The sequence below is a fragment of the Ursus maritimus genome, unplaced genomic scaffold, assembly GCF_017311325.1.
Source record: "Ursus maritimus isolate PB19 unplaced genomic scaffold, ASM1731132v1 scaffold_30, whole genome shotgun sequence".
In the NCBI taxonomy this organism is placed as follows: domain Eukaryota; kingdom Metazoa; phylum Chordata; class Mammalia; order Carnivora; family Ursidae; genus Ursus; species Ursus maritimus.
The window spans coordinates 28,576,985-28,596,421 of NW_024425564.1; the positions used below are offsets into that span (position 1 = coordinate 28,576,985).

A 19,437-nucleotide genomic window follows, 5' to 3' on the forward strand; every position below is an offset into this window, starting at 1 on the left:
ACCCCCCCCCCCCCCCCCCCCCGATTTCTAGAAATTTGCTTTTTAGGAATGTCGAAAACATTTCTGCTTTTGCAGAATAAAGTCTTGGGGGAAAAAGATGAGATGAGGAATGGTTGCAATTTTGTTACCATCTCTATTATAGGTAGAAAGATATTCTGATTTTGCTATGAAGTTGTTGAACAAAATCATTTAAATTAATTTTGAATATTACAAGATGGCTCACATTCAACCTAGTCACTGTTAGTCCAGCTTTTTCAGAGTTCACATTTCTTATATCTAATAAATTCCCTTTTGTAATTGTAGCCAAGGGAGGAAGTTTGCTTAAGGCTTATGTCTTTTTTTTTTTTTTTAAGATCTTATTTATTTTTTTTAAGATCTTATTTATTTGAGAGGGAGAATGAGTGAGAGAGAGAAAAAGAGAGAGAGCAGGAGCAGGGGAGGGGCAGAGGGAGAAGCAGACTCCCTGCTGAGCAGGGAGCATTAATGGGGATGCAGGATGCAGCATCTGGATCCCAGGACTCCAAGATCCTGACCTGAGCTGAAGGCAGTCGCTTAACCGACTGAGCCACCCAGGCGCCCCAAGCTTAAGGCTTATGTCTATGCCAAACTGAAAGTAAGTCATTTCTAACTAGTAGTCTATGTAGAGAAACAATATCCTCTTGAAGAAACTAACAGCATCACTATTGTTTAACCTCTGGGTCATTGATGTGACCCATTTTGCATGCTGGCTTTGTAGGTTATATCCTACAGGAAAAAAAATGTAATCAACGATGAGTTAGCTTGTCTCATTTATACAATGTAAATATTCTTGAACATTTTCAAAAATTTCAATAATCATTAATGTTGCCACCATTAATTTTCATTAATAAGATTTTATTTCACTATAATTTATTCCAAACTGTGGTTTAAATACAATACAGATATTGGGGTTTTATATAAAATATAACATAAATGATTCTTGCTTTAAGGAACATTAAAATCTGAGATTTGGAAAATGGTGTAAATATTTTTTCTTTTTAGCTTAAAAATGTATACAACAGTTTGTTACGGGACTGTTGAAACATACAACAAAGGTGAAAGTATTTTAACAATGAATATCTATATTCCTCCCATCTCTGATTCCAACATTAAATTTTTACTCTACTTGCTTTATCATGCATCTATCCATCCATTTATCCTTCTATCCTTTGTAGGGATAAAACGGAGAGATATTGTGCATTCTCTAGTAGAATGAAGGTACTACATTTTTCACTGTGTTTACCTGGACTGGTTGAATGGATATATTTGATGCAGGTAACTTGCACAGCCCTACATCATGGCTGAAGGGATTTCTTGACCTTTGTTATTTGGGGTGTGTTTCCTTCTGTATTGCTGAGAAATTCTGTGCATTCTAGGATAGTCAGAAAGGCTCCCTGAGAGTTAAAATAGGGACTCGTTAGGTGCCCAGGAGGAGTATGGAGAAAGTGATAAATGAGTTCAGCAGAATTGCCCGCTGTTTAATCTGGGCTGTGCTCATTCTCACTGCCTGTCCTGGGCCTGTTGGCGAGGGCCCTGGGGCCAGCTTAGGGCTGGCAGTTCTGAGGTCTGACGTTTCTTGGGAGGAAATGGCAGGATGTAAACTTGGCAAGCCTTCTGATTTTCGTTCTCCTGGAATCAGCGGTTGCTTTTCTGGGTATACTGTGTTGTAAGCACCTGGCATACAAGGATCTCTTTGGAACTAGCTGGAGAACTGGGGCCCCCTCTGTTAAGAAAAGCAACCCTGCTGGGATAGAAGGGAGAGCCTCTGAACGGTCAATGGGGGAGCTGTTGAATTACTCGTGTTGAAAGCAGATCCTTCCCAGGCTCATGCCTGCTCCCCGCTCTGGTTGAAAGGTGTTTCCAATCTAGCACGATTGATTGATTCACTTCATTGTGAGGACTGGATCTGTCTGCAGCATTTCCAGTGGATTTCTCTTCAGAGCTATTTCCGTCACTGAGTTTCTTAATTTAGGTGTTTCATGATCACTTGAGATAAAGATAGAAGTGTTTGATTGCTCTTGCTTGGTGGAAATGGAGGTACTTTCGATTGGGGGCCAGATTTAGTCTCCCATATTGAATGACTGTTCTCAAACTTACAAGGTGGATCTTAGTACCTTTTTCCAAAAACAGTAGCAGCGCTGTTTTGGGTAAAGTATTTAAAGGATCTCAGTCAGAGCTTTAACTTTAACATATAAAACTTCCTTCCTAGGCTTCCTTTACTGTTTCTTCTGGAACTAGGTAAATGCAATGCATTCTCAATGGAGATGTTGTTTAGAAAGGAGTCCTTCCTTCCTATGGAGGTCATACTTCTGAATATTACAAAATAACTTAAAGGCTGTGACGATGGACGGATCTTCCTTGATTAGACTCAAGGGCATGGATTGTATTGAACTAAAGGTTCTTGGACTTGGTTGCATATTGGAATCACAGAGTTTAAAAACACTGATGCCTGGGGCGCCTGGGTAGTGCAGTCGTTAAGCGGTTAAGCGTCTGCCTTCGGCTCAGGGCGTGATCCCGGCATTCCGGGATTGAGTCCCACATCGGGCTCCTCTGCTGGGAGCCTGCTTCTTCCTCTCCCACTCCCCCTGCTTGTGTTCCCTCTCTCGCTGGCTGTCTCTCTGTCACATAAATAAATAAAACCTTTCAAAAAACAAAAAACACCGATGCCGCCTTAACAGGATTACAGAATGCAAGATCAATATACAAAAAATAATTGTATTTCTATACACTAGCAAAGGAAAATACAATAATGGTACATTAAAACAACAATTATTAACAATAATTTCAAAAGAAATAAAATACTTAGGAATGAATTTAACAAAAGAAGCACAAAACTTATATTCTGAAAACTACAGAACATTTTTGAAAGAAATTCAAGAAGACTAAATAGAAAAGACACTCCCTCTTCAAGGATCAATACAGGCATACTTAGGAGGTATTGGGGATTTGGTTCCAGACTTAATAAAGCACATATTGCAATAAAGCAAGCCAAACGAATTCTCTCATCTCCCAGTGCATGTAAAAGTTGTGTTTACACTATAGTCTTATACTTACACTATAGTCTTTTAGGTGTCTATGTCTAAAAAAACTATGCACACTGCTTAATGAAAAAATACTTTATTGCTAAAAAAAATGCCTAACCATCCTCTGAGCTTTCAATGAGTCACAATCACTGACAGATCACCCTAACAAATATAATGAATAATGAAATATGGCAAGTTTTGATATATGACAAGAGTTACCAAGGTATGACACAGAGACAGGAAGTGAGCAAATGCTGTTGGAAACATGGTGCCGATAGACTTGCTGGATCCAACGGTGCCACAAACCTGCAGGTTGTAAAAACGTACTCTCTGCGGAGCACAGTACAGCAGGTGTGCCTGTGTCGTTAAGATGGCCATAAACGGATCTACAGGTACAAATCCTATCAAAATCCCAAATGCCTTCTTTGCACAAATTGACAAGCGTATCCTAGAATTCGCATGGAAAATTGAGGGAAATAGAATAGCCCAAACAATTTTGTAAAAGAAGAACAAAGTTGGAGAGCTCACTTCTCATCTCCAAAGTTACTATACTGTAGCACTATAATAAAACTATGTCACACTGTCACAAGGATAGGTAGATCGATCAATGGAATAGAATTGACAGTTCCAGAAATAAATTCTCGTTTATTGTCAGTTGATTTCCTCAAGGGTTCCAAGGCAGTTCAAAGCGGGAAAGAATAGTTTTTCAATAAATAGTGCTGGGACAACTGGATACCTTTTGCAAAAGAATGAAGCTGGACTGTTTCCTCATACCATGGACGAACGTTAACTCAAACGGCTTCTGCCTAACTCTAAGAGCTAAACTTGCAAACTCTTTGAAGAAAATATGGGAAGTAGAAAAAATTTCATGACCTCGGATTAGGTAAAGCATGAACAGAAGAAAAAAAAAATTGGACTTCATCAAAATTAAAAACCTTTACAATGGACCTCCTCAGGAAAATGAAAAGATACCTGACAATATGGGATGAAATATTTGCAAATCATATCTGATGCAGGACACCTGCAGAATATACAAAGAAGTCTTATAACTCAATAATAAAAACACAAATAACCCAATTCAGAATGGGCAAAGGATCGGAATAGACATTTATCCCAACAAGTCTGGATCAAAGAAGTCTCCCAACTTTGCGTGCCAGTCACAAGCCCAGGTTGTTAACTGCACTTGTGATCAACTGGCTGTAAATCATAGGTTCCCATGACCTTCCTCTTGGCTTCAATTAACTTGCTAGAGCGGCTCTGAGAACTCACAGAAGCATTTATTTGCTAGATGATTGGTTTATTATAAAATGCCATAACTCAGGAACAGCCAGAGGGAAGATATGCATTGGAGGGGGAGGGGAAAGAGCACGGATCTTCCAAGCCCTCCTAAGTTTAGCACTCTTACCAAGTCCCCATGTGTTCACCAACCAGTAAGCTCTCTGAACTCAGACTTTTGGGTTTTTAAGGAGGTTTTATTCCACAGGCATGACTGATTCAATCAATCACCAGTGGCCATGATGTAACCTCTAGCCGTGCTCCCCTCCCTGGAGGTCAATGGGTAGGACTACAAGTTCCAGCTCTCCACTGGCAACCAGCCCCCACTTGACCTAGGGGCATTCCCAAAGTCACCACCTTAACATAACAAAAGATACCTTTTATCTCTCCCACCACTTAGGAGATTCCAAGGGTTTTAGAAGCTCTGTGCTAGAAGCAGAAAGAATGTATTCATATTTCTTATTATAAATCATAATATCACAGCTGCCCTTCCCATTAGTGTCCCATAGTTCCCAGTGTTTCTTGTCCATAGAAACATACCTGGTCTTCAATCCTTTTCTTCAAGGCCCTGCCCTCTGCTAGAAAACTACTGCCTCATTTGACTATCTTCCTGTCCTAATTATTTGTGAATGGTGACAGGATTATTCTAGAGACAGGGTTTTATTTTATTAATTTTTTTAAAGATTTTATTTATTTATTTGACAGCGAGAGACAGTGAGAGAGGGAACACAAGCAGGGAGGAGTTGGAGGGGTAGAAGCCGGCTCCTCGCTGAGTAGGGAGCCAGATGTGGGGCTCGATCCCAGGATGCTGGGATCGTGACCTGAGCCGAAGGCAGACGTTTAATGACCGAGCCACCCAGGCGCCCCCAGAGACAGGGTTTTAATCAAAGAAATCTAAAGGTTGAAATTTCTGGTAATGTTGATAGGTGGACTGAGTGGAGAGAGTGAGACTTTTGGGGGTACATAATTATATACACCTAATATTTTAGAGAGAGGAAGAGAACGATCGCGCACACGTGTGCACACGCACGCATGCACGCACATGTAAGGTGCGGGGAAGGGCAGAGGGAAAGAGAGAATCTTAAGCAGGCTCCAGGCCCAGCATGGAGCCCAACATGAAGGTTGATCCCTGGGACCCTGAGGTCATAACCTGAGCTGAAATCTAGAGTCAGATGCTTAACTGACTGAACCACCCAGGCGCCCCTATATACACCTAATTTTTAAGTCCTAATTGTCATAAGTGCTACAAAGGAGACATAAAGACTGTTTACAGCCTTGGAAGGGTTTTAAGCAGATGACAGAAGGGATCAGTTAGATTTTATTAAAGTTCCTTCTGCCAGCAGTGTGGAGAATTAATTAGAAGGAGGCAAAAACAGATACAGGAAGACTAGTGAGTGGACTAAGGCAGAAACCCACGTAAGAGGTAATGGAAAGTGGCCTAAGGATGGGGCAGAAGAGATTGAGAGAGGTGAATAGGCCGAATCAGTACTTAGGACATGATATGGGTAGGACTTTGGAATTTATTAAGTCACCCAGTAATGTGTTTGTAGTACCTTCTACATCTTTTCCTGGAATCCATCAGAGACTAAGGCCATGTCCCTGTACTTCTTCTAGCTGAATTTCTAGTGGGGCAACCTAATAATACACAAGTAAATAACATTAGGTAATAGAAAGTGCTATGAAGAAAAATAAAGCAGGGCCAGGAGGCCTGATAGGGGAGGGAAGGTTGGCCTTTTTAGCCAGTGAAGGCCTGTCTGAGGAGGTGACACTGAGCAGAGCTCTGAATGACGTGAGAGTGAGCCATCTGGGGGAAGGACATTCCAGGGAGAGGAAATGGCACCAACCAAGAAAGAAGGCCTTATTCGGGAGCAGGTGTGACATGTCGAAGAAATAGTGAGCAAATTCATAGTCCCAGAGTAAAGGGGGAATGTGGTAGAAATGAGCTCAGAGCAGTAGCCAGGAGTCGGAACAAATTAGGACTGTGTGAGCCATGGTAAGGAGTTGGAGAGGCCATCTAAATGAGATGTACATTCATTGGAGGGTTTGGGGCAGGAGAGTAAAATAGGATTTATATTTTAGAAAGATGTATGAAGAGTACCTTGACTACTGTGTGGAGTAGAGACCAGCAAGAAAGCTGTTGCGGAGGTCTCCGGAAGGGGTGACGGGGACTTGAGTTTGCAGCGGGAGTGGTGAGAAATGCTTTAGTGTGGGGACATGTTTTGGTTGTAGAGTTTGAGGAAAAGAGGAATCAAGGATGTCTTTGTTTTTGTTTTGGCTGAGTAACTGGGTAATTGGTTCCATTTACTGAGATGGGAAGACTGGGGATGTGGGGAAGCTGGTATGTGGGGGACGGTAGATTGAAAGGCTCTGTTAAATAACGAGGGCTTGGTTAGACAGCCAGGTGAAGACATCTAGTAGGCATTTATTGGATACAGGGTAAGAGAAAGAGGTGTCCTAGGTGATCCATACATTTCTGGGTTGTGCAGCTGGGTGGATGGAAAAGTCATTCACAGAGACAGAAAATGCAGCACGAGGACAGGATTTGGGGGTAAGAATAGTCATTATTATTGTACATGACGCTTCATGGCCTAAAAATGTTTCTGTGTTCTACCATACTAAGTGGAAAGTTTATTATTTAAAAGGAAAAAAACCTGTTTCTTTCTTTTTGTGGGTCATCAGAATTTTCAAAAAGTTCTGTTTAAAACATTTTCCTTAGAATTTGTTAGCTGTTGCGAAAACTGCATATTTAGGCATCTGTTCAATGCTATTATTAATGGAATGTAATTTCTTAAGGAGAGAGAAGTTTATTGAATACATTGCAAGGGAGCGGCAGGCGGGACAGCAAAGGAGAGACTGTCAGGAGGCAGTGGCGGGGGGCTCTAGGGAAGGGGGGAAGTGAGAAGGTATGGGAACATACTGAATTTTCCTTTTTTGGTACCTGTGCTCGGTTGTAAGTAGCCCACTGGTCAGCTAGAGCCTATGGCTCTTTTGACGTGGGTCACTTAATGAGCCTGTTTGCTTTCAGCCTGGTGGTCACGGTGGGCCCTTTCCCCTTACTGTGGTTTCCATTGCTCAAGCCTGTTGCCTAAAAGCAGTCTCTACACTCCCCAGGACAGATCGACAATGACACATCTTTGACATTTGGTTGGAGGAGGTCTCATCTTCAGTAGCTGCTTCCTGCTGGACGGGGGTGGGGGGACGAGACACCTTGTCCCCACCTAAACCTGTTGGTCCATCAGGTTATTCCGTGCAGTTACAGACCAGAGCTTGGTATTAGAGTCACACGCTGATAGGGGATTTAAGTGCAAGTCCGTGGTGGCCAGGTCCACGGGGTACAGCAGGAGGGTACTCCCATGAGGGCATGGGCTGGAACCCTTGTTGACTCATCATCCTTGAGTGGGATGGTTGGATTCTCTGACAAGGAAGAGCATATTCTGCCTGTAGATCAAGATGGTGGCCAGACCCATGGGGAGAGAGGAGAAAGTGGGGGCCCGAAAGAAGCAAGGTGGCTGTGAGTCAGGCACGAGTCCTCCACGTGTGCAGATTTGCCCCGGACGAGCTGCCGTGGCCAACTGTGCCACGTGCTGGGGGAACCTCAGAGGGGGCAGTGGGAGAGTAGAGAGAAGGGATTCTTCGCCGTCACAGGCGGGGACCGTCTGACCTTCAGACCACACCGAGGAGCTGCCCTGGCCAGAGACCTTCAGTTGTCTGGGAAGTGCTAGGGTTAGATGGCCAAGGCCAAGGGCTGGAAGCACAAGAAAAAGGAGTGGGGGTGTGGGTTTCTCCAACGGCCCAGAGGGGAAATCCCTCACCCATTCTGGCAAGTGCACTCTGGTGGCTTGCCCTGGGGCTTTGAGCCTCATCCAGGAGTCACCTTGGCCTGAGGTCCTCAGTTTCCCCCTGGAGTACTAGAGTCTGTTGGGTGCACCCAGGGAAAGTCCCAAGAAATCCCCAGAGAATCCGGGAAGAGGCCAGGCCCTCCACCCAGCAGAGGTTCCCCGGGAGGGCCCACAAATGTGGGGCGACCAGATGGGGTGAAGTTGAAAGAATTCACCTAGGACAGAAGAGAGGAGATAGAAGTTTACCGAATACACTGCAAGGGAGCTGCGGGCGGGACAGCAAAGCAGAGACGGTCTACCTGGAATGTAATTTTTTTTCATGTGATTAAATGATGGTAGTTTTTACCCCCTCTTTCTTTCTGTCTTTATTTACAGTCTAGATGCCAGTTTCTTCCAGAATTGTTAACCATTTACTGAGGTTTTATAACAGGCACAGCGGGATTCCTGTGAATGTTTTTGCTTCTGTTGTGCGTCAGCCAGAGGTAGTGGGGAAGAGATGGAGGGCTTGAGATTAAATTCTTAGTGAAAGCTGATGGAGGCCATGGAACCAACGTAAGGTGCTTGAAAATTCAACAAGAAGCAATAACCAGGGCTCGTTGTTGCTCCTCTTGGCCTCCGACTAGAAACGCACGCTCACGGGGATGGAACGGCAGGTGCCTGTGCCGTCCCCGCACTCAGTCGCTCGTCCTACCCCTCTCTGCCTTAGACCATTATTTCTTAGAATTAAAAAAAGGGCGTGTATATATTTATGCTCTGTAGTCTGTGTATATAGCTCTAACTTCTCTCCTAAAATCATGGGTCATGTAATATTGGGGCCAGGAAAGCCCTTGTTGGCAGCTTCAGAATTTACTGACTTTGCATGTCACGGATGCACCTAAGAACCTTACATTAACGAATAGGACAGGGGCACCTGGGCGGCTCCATTGGTTAAGAGTCTGCCTTTGGCTCAGGGTCCTGGGATCAAGCCCCACATTGGGCTCCCTGCTCAGTGGCAGTCGGCTCCCTCCATCTGCCTCTCTCTCTCACAAATAAAAATAAAATCTTAAAAAAACAAAACTATAGAACATCTATGATAAACTCTTGGGAAAGCTTAGATTTCACCTTTACAAGTTTGCAAAAGAAGTTGAAATGATTCTTTCCTTCCTTCCTTCCTCCCTCCCTCCCTCCCTCCCTCCTTTTTTTCTTTCTTTCTGCTCCTAAAGACTCACAGTCTTTTTGGTTTCTATTTGACTCTACGCTTTTCCTAGAGATGCAAATGGTTCTAAAGAGAGGCTTGAATAGAGGTGTGTATGCTGTTCTGTTACAAATACCTGTTCTGTCTATGATGCTTGTGGACCACAGTGGCTTAACTGGTTCGCCCAAGGGAGTGGAGAAAGGATAATCTCAGAAGGTCAAAGGATTAACATTTCCCCACAAAGTTTTTTTTTTTTTTTTTTAAAGATTTTTTATTTATTTATTCGACAGAGATAGAGACAGCCAGCTAGAGAGGGAACACAAGCAGGGGGAGTGGGAGAGGAAGAAGCAGGCTCATAGCAGAGGAGCCCGATGTGGGGCTTGATCCCACAACGCTGGGATCACGCCCTGAGCCGAAGGCAGACGCTTAACCGCTGTGCCACCCAGGCGCCCCTCCCCACAAAGTTTTTGATAGAACGTCCAAGATCCAGTGAAGCGGGGGAGAAATAAAACCAAATATTCTGCAGTTTGTGAATTTTTCAAAGGGTTCCTGTGTATGAAATTTCACGTTTGTGTTTTGTATGTGCATGTGTTTTAAACCCTGGGGGTAACCATAACAGATATTATCGTTTCTGGTTTTTCAGTGAAGGGAAGCAGGTCTGGGACACAGCTCAAGTAACTTCCCCATCATCATGGCTAGAGCCCAGATATTCTGATACACGCGCAGTGCGTGGTTCACTTTGTCTTCCCAGATACCTTCCCCTTGAGCCTAGAGACCATACATTTTTAGAGTCTTTCTGCTTAAATTTCAAGGGGCAGCTGGGGAGATCAAGGTGGTCACACCGGCAGCTGTGTGGCAGATGGGGGGCAGAGAGGTCCTCGGGAACAGAGCCGGGTGGACAGGCCTTCACATCATTTATTCATTTGTCCCTGGGCGTGACACTCCTTTTTGAGAACCTGCTTTGCTGTTCCTCCCGAGTGTTGCGTGTGTGCCGAAATTCTTCCCCACGTTTCCTTGATATGGCTCTCTCCTGCTTCCCTTTCTTCTTGGCACAACAGACCATGTCTGGCACCGAAACTCTAGAGCAAGTGATTGTTCACCCTTCTCTCAAACAAGAAAATAAGAGGTAAAATACAGCAGCATAGCGGAGTCGACTGTAGGAAGAGTCTGCAAGAGGAGCCCTGCTCCCAGATACCTCTTATTCTCCAATTCATACTGAATCAGGAGCATTTTCCCCATGTGTTACACATCGTTTGAAAATATTTTTTATGATTCTGCAGCATGCTATTGTATGAATTTAGCATTGTTTATTTACATTTTTTTTCTATTTTGGCTATTTGGGTTACTTTCTCATTTTTTTCTGTGATGAATATCATAGGGGAAAAAAATGGGCTCCTTGAAGAAGGGAATTATCAAGCACATGAAGAAGTACAAATCTGGTTTAAATGCTTTGCTCTAGTCATTGCTTCGGTCATACATTGTAACAGTAACTTCAATCAGGTAAATACGTGATTAGTTTCCTGAAATAATGCCATTGTGATATTAGTTTTATTTTCAGATAGGGAAACAGAATAAAGATGGGGGCGCCTGGGTGGCTCAGTCAGTTAAGCGTCTGATTTCGGCTCAGGCCATGATCTCAGGGTCCTGGGATCAAGCCCCGTATCGGGCTCCCTGCTCAATGGGGAGTCTGCTTCTCCCCCTCCCTCTGCACCCCCCACCCCACTTGTGCTCTGTCTTTCACTAAAATAAAATAAAATAAAATAAAATAAAATAAAATAAAATAAAATAAAATAGAGTTTTCTTAGATAAGTCAGTGCCTTAATCTCACAATTGACCCTTGAACAGTGCAGGGGTTAAGGGCCCCGCCTGCCCCTCCCCCCACAGTCAGTTCTCTGTCTTTCACTAAAATAAAATAAAATAAAATAAAATAAAATAAAATAAAATAAAATAGAGTTTTCTTAGATAAGTCAGTGCCTTAATCTCACAATTGACCCTTGAACAGTGCAGGGGTTAAGGGCCCCGCCTGCCCCTCCCCCCACAGTCAGAAGTCCACATATAACTTGACTCCCCCAACACTTAACTACTCATAGCCTAGTGTTGACCAGAAGCCTTACTGATAACATATACAGTTGATTCGTACATATTCTGTATATGGATTATATACTGTACCCTTACAATAAAGTAAGCTGTAGAAAATGTTATCAAGAAAATCATAAGAGAAAATACATTTCCAGTATTGTATTTATTGAAAAAACCTGCATATCAGTGGACCCACGCAGTTCAAACTCATGTTGTTCAAGGGTCAACTGTATTTTGATTCTGTTTGGCTCGCTCAGCATGAGAGGCACAGAGTTCTACTTTTGGGCAAACTTTGAGGGAGAGGACCACTAGGTAAAAATGGAACTAGGAAGTCACATAAGTTAAAAAAAGAAAGACTATAAAGAAGGCTTCTGCCATCAGTGCAAAAGACGGTTTCTTCTTTCCCAAATCCGTGGTGGCTAAAATGTGTGAGCATACAGGAGTTTGACTTGTTGCCTTGCGTAAACTCAGTGCTCTTAGGATGAGGTCATACGTAATTAATGACCTGTCTTGTATTCTTTCCCAGGTAATAGCTCTTAGTGTTCACACTTGTGATAACTTCAGTTTCCCGAGTGCAAGAGCCCCAGGACTGCCAGTGAAGGAAGAGGAGCCAATGGCAGTTATGTAACCTTTGTGCTACTGTAAGGCAATGGGTAATTGTCTTTTTTCTTCTTAACTCCTAGTGCTTGAAACAGTACCTGCAGCTGGCAATCCGGGAAGGCTGTGGGTCCCCCATTGCTTGCCCCGACACGGTGTGCCTGAACCATGGGACCCTGCAGGAAGCAGAGGTAGGCACGCGTCCCATGACCTTCCCTCTTTCCTGCTGACGTTATTCCCTAGGTTCTTGACAAACCCATAATGTCTCTTAGAAATTAGAAAAGGGTATTTGAAAAAAACAACAAACACATCTTCTGAACTATGGTATTTCTTCAGTTCTTCAAAGTCTGTTTCCCATTAGGTGAATAGGAAGGCACGGATCGATTCTGTTCTCACTGGTCTGCTGAGAGCCTGACTAAAGATGGGTGTGAATGTACAGTCATCAAAGTTCTTAACCAATGGGCCACGTTTTTTCTCCCCCCCAGAGTAAAAAATTGCAGTGGTGGTAGTAACGGTCTGTCATTTTGAATTGAGACATGGATAGAACATTATGTTAGAGATGCTGGTAGCTTTACCAGTTTTATGGGACCATTCCTTTCGAAGTAAATACTACACACACATGAACTTGGGCTATGCCATCTTCCTTTCTGGCTTCCTTTACATCAAGCTTTCCTTATGTATAGTTATAGTTATTATTATGATAGGCAGCCCACTTTTTTTTTCTTTTGCATGGAGCCCATTGTGGGGCTTGAACTCTTGACCCTGAGATCAAGACCTGAGCCAAGATCAGGAGTCGGATGCTTAAATGACTGAGCCACCTAGACGCCCCTATAATAGCTAGCTTTTAATCCAGATATGATTGAGTATATTATAATGGGCTTATCCGCCTTATGCTTGACTGCATTCTGTCTCTACGACTATTTCTTCTGCCTTTTAAAAAATGTTTAATTATACAGGTAACACAAAATACACTTTGCATGTTAAAAATAGTTCTGGTTAAGACTCGCCTTGGTGCTGCTGCTGTTTATGTTACAATACATGGTTCTTCATCATTCACTGTCTTATAAAATGCATGTAAGTAGAACATTCCTTCATCTTCAGGGGACACCAGGCATTTAAGCTCTTTGCTCCAAATGCTTTCCCGTGTAGATCCAGCCCACGTGGTTGCCCGTGTTCCTTGCGTCTGCCCCTGCTCACTGTGGCTCCTGCCTGCCTTCTCACTGCTTCCAGATGAGCTCAGCCGTGACTTTGCCCCTTAACTTTTCTTCATCAGCAATAGCTTCATTAGCAAAGCATTTAATGCCCGATCCAAGTACTGTTTGCTTCTGGAAGAAAGCTGTCACACAAGCTGGTGGGAGGCTGGGGGCCCTGGAGAAGTAAAACTTGCCCTCCCTGCATCATCTGGTAGTTGCAGCTGGTGGTGGGCTTTTCTCATGTACCTGAGCTAGGAATCTTGTCCCCTATGGGATTACGAGAGGTGGGAGGCAGACTCTTTGTTCTGAGAGCATTACTTCGGGCAAGGCCCTGGGAGTTCGTAGCCCTGTTAAAAAGGTGATGACTACTGGAGCCGTTCCCTTACCGTGTTAGGGAAGTAGCACGCCATCCCGACGGGGGGAGCCTGAGCCATTTGTCTGGGCCCTATAAAATTTGAGTGGTGAGTGCATGCCTACCATCACATGGTCTGAGAAATTGAACTTCTTCCCTCTGCCAGCTGGCAGTGGAGGGCAGTTCTCCTTTCAAGTCCTGGAACACTGAAATGACCAGCCTGCATCTTGCTGCTAGAGCCCCCCCCCCCCCCATGCCCCAGAGCAAGGATGGGTGCAGCTGCTTGTGCCAAGAATGGGGGCTCCAGAATTTCTATAGGAGGGGGTTTAGGTTGCTGCGGAGGACTAGGAGAGAGGAAGGGGGTGGGTGGAGTACTAAGGAATTTAAAGCTGCATTTGCAAAATAAATACAGATTTTAACTCACGTTGCATGTTTATGAGTGTGGCTTTGGTAAAGGCTGCTGGAATTCTAGAGAGCCACGTGCTCCCCGCAAATGATCCTTCAGCACAGCCCCCCCCCCCCCCCCCCCACCCCCTTGCTGTAGCCTCTTGTCACACTCTTCCTTCCCTTTCTTCAGCACAGCATGAGGCGGGGCAGAGGGAAGATAAGGATGCCCCAGCCAGCAGCCAGATTCCTCTTGCTGTGGTTTAAAGATCTGAAGGGCAAGGGACTAAGTATGTCTGTCATAACCTTTGGCTGTGAAGTGTATTAGCCGCACAAGAGTCGAACCTTGGGGTGGCGAAGGATAAAGGCCTCGGCTCTGCCAGCATTAATATTTTTAGGGTTCCAGCTGAATTTTGCTTTGGAATGTATTTAAAGCTCTGCTTTAAAACTGCATATAAGTGGAGAATACTGTTTCTGTTTCTAAGCTGCTTCCTCAACTAAAGGCAACTATAAGAAGTGTAAACAGCAGTGGGTTGAATGTGTCACATGGGTGGGCACACGGGCAAATCCCTTTTACCCATGGAGGAGCCAAGGGAGAAGGGCAGAGGATGCTGTGTCCTGAAGCCTCTGGAGAACAAGTGAGAAAGGAACAGCGAAAGGAGAACGGTGAGAACAATTCCTGCCCTGGCATCCCAGCTCCCGCCATCTTTTCCACTTCCCAGGAGGGCCCTGCTTTCTGGCTCTCAGACAGTGATGCCCTCTGTTTTTTTCCAGCAGGTTTCAATATCTAGTATGGAGAGAAGGAGAGGTGAGTGTGGTTAGTCCACTCAAGTGATGAATGGGAGGCTGTCAGGAAGTGCAGTTCTTTTCTGGGTTGACACAGGAAACCCGAGTCGCTTTTGTATTAGCTTGATAAGGCACTTAGCCATACGGCTAGGACTGTTTCTCTTGCCTAGATTTTTGCAAGTCATAGCACCTCAAAAAGTGCCAAAGCTTTGACATGCTCTAATGATCTCCTCGTGGTCAAGTCCATCTTCAAATATACTGATCTCTTGTATTCTTTGTTTGGTCTGTCTCAATGTTTTAAAGCAACAGTAGCAGAAGTATGGTTTAAGGGGCCAAACCCAAGTGAAGACTAGGCTTTTCTTTCTTCTTTTTCTCTTCGGTCCTGGCTTTCTAGACCTTGATGAATGGTACTTGCATGAAGCCAATTCCTAACTACAATGTTTTAGTCATTTCATTTTCGTAACTAAAAAGATAATATATATTATAATCTTTTATATAGGGGCGCCTGGGTGGCTCAGTTGGTTAAGCTCAGGTCATAATCGCAGGGTCCTGGGATTGAGCCCCGCATCCGACTCCTTGCTCCACGGGGAGCCTGCTTCTCCCTCTCTCTTTGCCCTTCCCCCTCCACTCATGCTCTGTCTCTCGTTTTCTCTCTCTCGTTCAAATAAATAAAATCTTTAAAAAAATAATCTTTTATATACATATTGTATTTTATATATAAGATATTGACCAACGGTCAGTATTATGGGAACACACCACTTTCAGGATAAATGCTTCCCTGGCAAACAGGCTCTACTCACCACCCCCCACGCCCGCCATTTCCTTCTTTAGTTTTTGTAGGGCTAGTGTCAATGTAGGTGGTGAAACCTGCTCAGATATTATGATCATAGTTAATATAGCTAACAAAGGTATACCTCACTTTTCATTTCTCCTCCATTGTGAATGTTAGATGTATCCGATTAAGCATCATGTATAACAGTTACAGTGCCCCACATGTATGTGTATTACATGTATGTGTATTCTGAGTGTCCTGCTTATCCTGTGCTATAGTTGGAGTGGAATGGAAAATCGAAGACTTGCAGTAAAGTAGGAACTAATTATTTAATAAGTATCCTCAGGTTCATTTTTACCAGAAAAAAAAAAAAAAAAAAACAAAAACCCCACCAACAACCTGGAGTGCAATTATGAGCAATTAGTAGCTTTTTGTTATTATTCTGATATTACTACTCTTATTCTATTAAAATTAAACTGAGTTTATTTTCTCTTTGGATTAAATTTTCTTTCTTTTTGGAAAGAATTTCTAGAATGATGAAGATGAGAAAAAGTGGTCTTTCATGCTTGGATTGGAGGAGAGAGAAATTTTGTTTAACAGGCGGATTAATATAAAGTTCAAAGGAGAAATAGCAATAAAAATCACTTTAAATCAAGATAAGAATTTCTTAGATCTGATGGAAGTGGTCTCTTGATAGTTGAGAAGATACTTGGAAATTTTTGTTTTTACAGCTTGAATGTGGATCTGGTTATTAATGGATTAGAAACCACTGAGTACAATAAATAAATAAATGAAAAATAAATAAATGGGGGATAAGGGACAGGTTTTTTTTTTTTTTTTAAGATTTTATTTATTTGAGAGAGAGAGAGAGATCACGGCGTGAGGTGGGGCAGAGGGAGAAGGGTAGAGGGAGAAGCAGACTCCCAGCTGAGCAGGAACCCCAATGTGGGACCTGATCCTGGGACCCTGGGATCATGACCTGAGCTGAAGGCAGATGCTTAACTGACTGAGCCACCTAGGCACCCAGGAGAGCTCTTTCTTACAGTAGAATTCTAATTAACAAATACAGAATGAATGATGGAAACAAAATCATCATTAAGCAAATACCACAGTAATAACTATCGTAAGCAAGAATTATGAATAGATAGAACAATTAGTGGAGCAAAGGTATGATGAGAAACAGAATATTTGCAGAATCTCAAAATGTATTTCTACTAGAACAAGATACTTGCTGATTACGAAGGGTGGAGAAATTTGGTAAACACCACCGTAACCAAGTTAAAAAGTCAACATTACCAGTAACGAGATGGGTTGACCTCATGTACTTCCTTGATGGCTCAACATCACTTCTGTGATATTCTTGCCCAAACTGCACAGCCTCAACCTAATCATGAGAAGGCATCAGATGAACCCAAATGGGAGAACACTGCAGGACATAGCTAGCCCGGACTCTTCAAACAGGTCAAGGTCATGTCATGAAAGGCAAAGACACACTGAGTAACTGCCACAGATTGGAGAAGACTAAGGAGACATGGCAACTAAATGCAAGGAGGTATCTTAAATGGGATCTTGGACTGAAAAGAAAAAAAAGACATAAGTGGGACAATTTTTAAGCTTGGAATAAGGCTCTCAGATAGTTTGTCTTATATCAATGTAAATTTCATTATTTTAATTCTTACCTACAGTTATGTAAGGTGTTAACAGTAGGAGAAGCTGGGGAGAATGGGATTTAGGAACTCTACCTAAGTTTTATAATTCCTTGTCAGTCTAAAATCATTTCAAAATAAAAAGTTAAAAAGGAACGTTCTGATACGATTTTGAACAATTTGGAATTTCTTTGTTGGCAGGGAGAGGATAGTTATAATATCACAGACACCTCTATATAATCTCTTTTGTTGGAGTTTCAGTTTTGCAATCAGTTTGTCTTTGTGATTGTTTCAGGTTTTGTCTTGTTTTGCTTTTTAAAGCAGGAGCCCTTTAACCTGTGATTTGATTGAACCTTCAGTAATCATCCTAACACATTTATTTCAGGTTTATAATTATAAAAGACCTTGAGCAATAGTGACTTATTCCAAATGGCAGTGGAACCAGGAATTTAATACTTTGGATGATTTTTTTTTTTTTTTTACATGGTCCAGCTTTCTTTGATCTAAAGCCATGGGTATAACAGAAACATTTCAGAGAACTAGTCTAATCTGTAAAAGCCAAAATGGTAAGATCAAGGAGTCGATTCTTCTTCTTCTTCTTTTTTTTTTTTTTCCCAAGGAGTAGATTTAAAAAAAAAACAAACAAAAAACCTTATGTGTCTTTATTGCCTTCTGGGTAATTTAAGTTCTTTGAGAGCAGCTTCTCTGCCCCCTTTCCTTATCTGTCTCCCCGGGTGTCCAGCCACTGCTGTACCCTTAGTGTGCCCTCCAACAGAATACCAAGAAGATGCAGATCTAAGTGGTGGGGTCTGGGAAGAGAATGGTGGTGATGGAACTAACTTTTTTTTTTTTAATCACCGATTTCAATAGAAAAAAATTGATTTACCTTATTGTCTTAATTCCATAAAGAATCTCTGATCTATAAAAAATAATAAATAGGAGATTCAAAGTAGAATAAGAGACCAAAAAAATTAGAGACCTCTAACTTTCCTGTTGGCAGTGATGTGTTCTCTGATGAAATGTATCTTTCTAATTTAAAATTAAACATCCATCTCTACTGTTGTTTACTTTTTACTGCATTAATTTGTGTTACTTTTCTCATTAGCATTTCATCTGCATCTAAAGTGCTTTATCTCCTGTTTGCTTTGTCTTCCATCAACTGTATTTGACTTAGCTGTTACATATATTGTATGTCATTGAAAAAAATCAGAATTTTTAGGAATTGACTTTGAGGGGTTTGAAGAAGTTCTTCATCAGTCTATAACTATTTTAGATGTGGGCAGGTAGAGTACAGGACTGTCCCATAGACTCAAAGGCCTTTTTTGGGGGGGGGTGGGTGTTAAAAATAGATGTACAGACTTTTACTGGGGTCTCTTGGACCCGGATGACATCATCTCCAAGTCACCTTGGCCCAAAAGTTGAAGTAGTTAGATTATTTGTTCTCTACCTACAGTGAAGCAATGACTAAGTCGGGAATTGCATTCAGATTCCTTAATGCCTCCCATCCCTTGGTTACCTGTGTCTTCTGTTTCCAACTCAGAATTTTTTTTTTTTTTTTAAGATTTTATTTATTTGACAGAGAGAGAGACAGCCAGCGAGAGAGGGAACACAAGCAGGGGGAGTGGGAGAGGAAGAAGCAGGCTCCTAGCGGAGGAGCCTGATGTGGGGCTCGATCCCAGTACTCTGGGATCACGCCCCGAGCCGAAGGCAGACGCTTAACAACTGAGCCACCCAGGCACCCCCAGAATTTCTTTTGAGACACCTTTGTCTTTCAGGAAAGGTGTCCAGGTGGCATGATAAGAGATGAAACAAAACTGGCTTTCAATGTAATAAAAGTCTAACCACACTTTTTAAAAAAGTATGGTACAACACACATCATATAAAATTAACCATAATTTTTTTAGTGATTGCTCGGGAGCTTTATTTAAGGTGCCAGATGAAAATCAACCTTTTCCTCCCAGCTGGAGAAAAATGTTATAATTAAATTTAATTTATGTTTTACCGTACTTGGAATGGAGGAGACTGAACTTGCCTGTTTTGCAGTCCTTCATACATTTTAGCTGACTTCGTTTAATTCATTTGCAAAATAAACAAATTGAATTTTTTTTTTTGTGAGGAGGAGGATTCGATTTTGAATACCTTTTAAAATGTACTGTATTTGTTAAGTACAATTTTTAATTGCCTCATTTTTTTTTACTCTTGTTTTCTTAAAGCAGACTTCCTTTCATTTCTTACAGGAACTTCCGTCTAGATATATTTTATACCAAAGAATGTGTAATGCTTTCGAGTCAGAATTGCC

The 19,437-nt window shown here is 42.5% G+C and overlaps 1 protein-coding gene across 6 annotated transcripts in view; it reads left to right on the forward strand.

Moving 5' to 3' along the window:
• Positions 1–19,437, forward strand: part of RNF144B (ring finger protein 144B) — a 77,354-nt gene that overhangs the window by 27,055 nt on the left and 30,862 nt on the right. For 5 of the 6 annotated variants that reach the window (XM_040645099.1, XM_040645096.1, XM_040645095.1 and 2 more), the window contains exon 3: positions 12,092–12,196. The exons of the other annotated variant lie outside the window; for it this stretch is intronic. In XM_040645099.1, the coding sequence (XP_040501033.1) occupies positions 12,092–12,196 (105 nt within the window). The remainder of the gene's footprint in view (positions 1–12,091; positions 12,197–19,437) is intronic. 6 annotated transcript variants of the gene reach the window in all.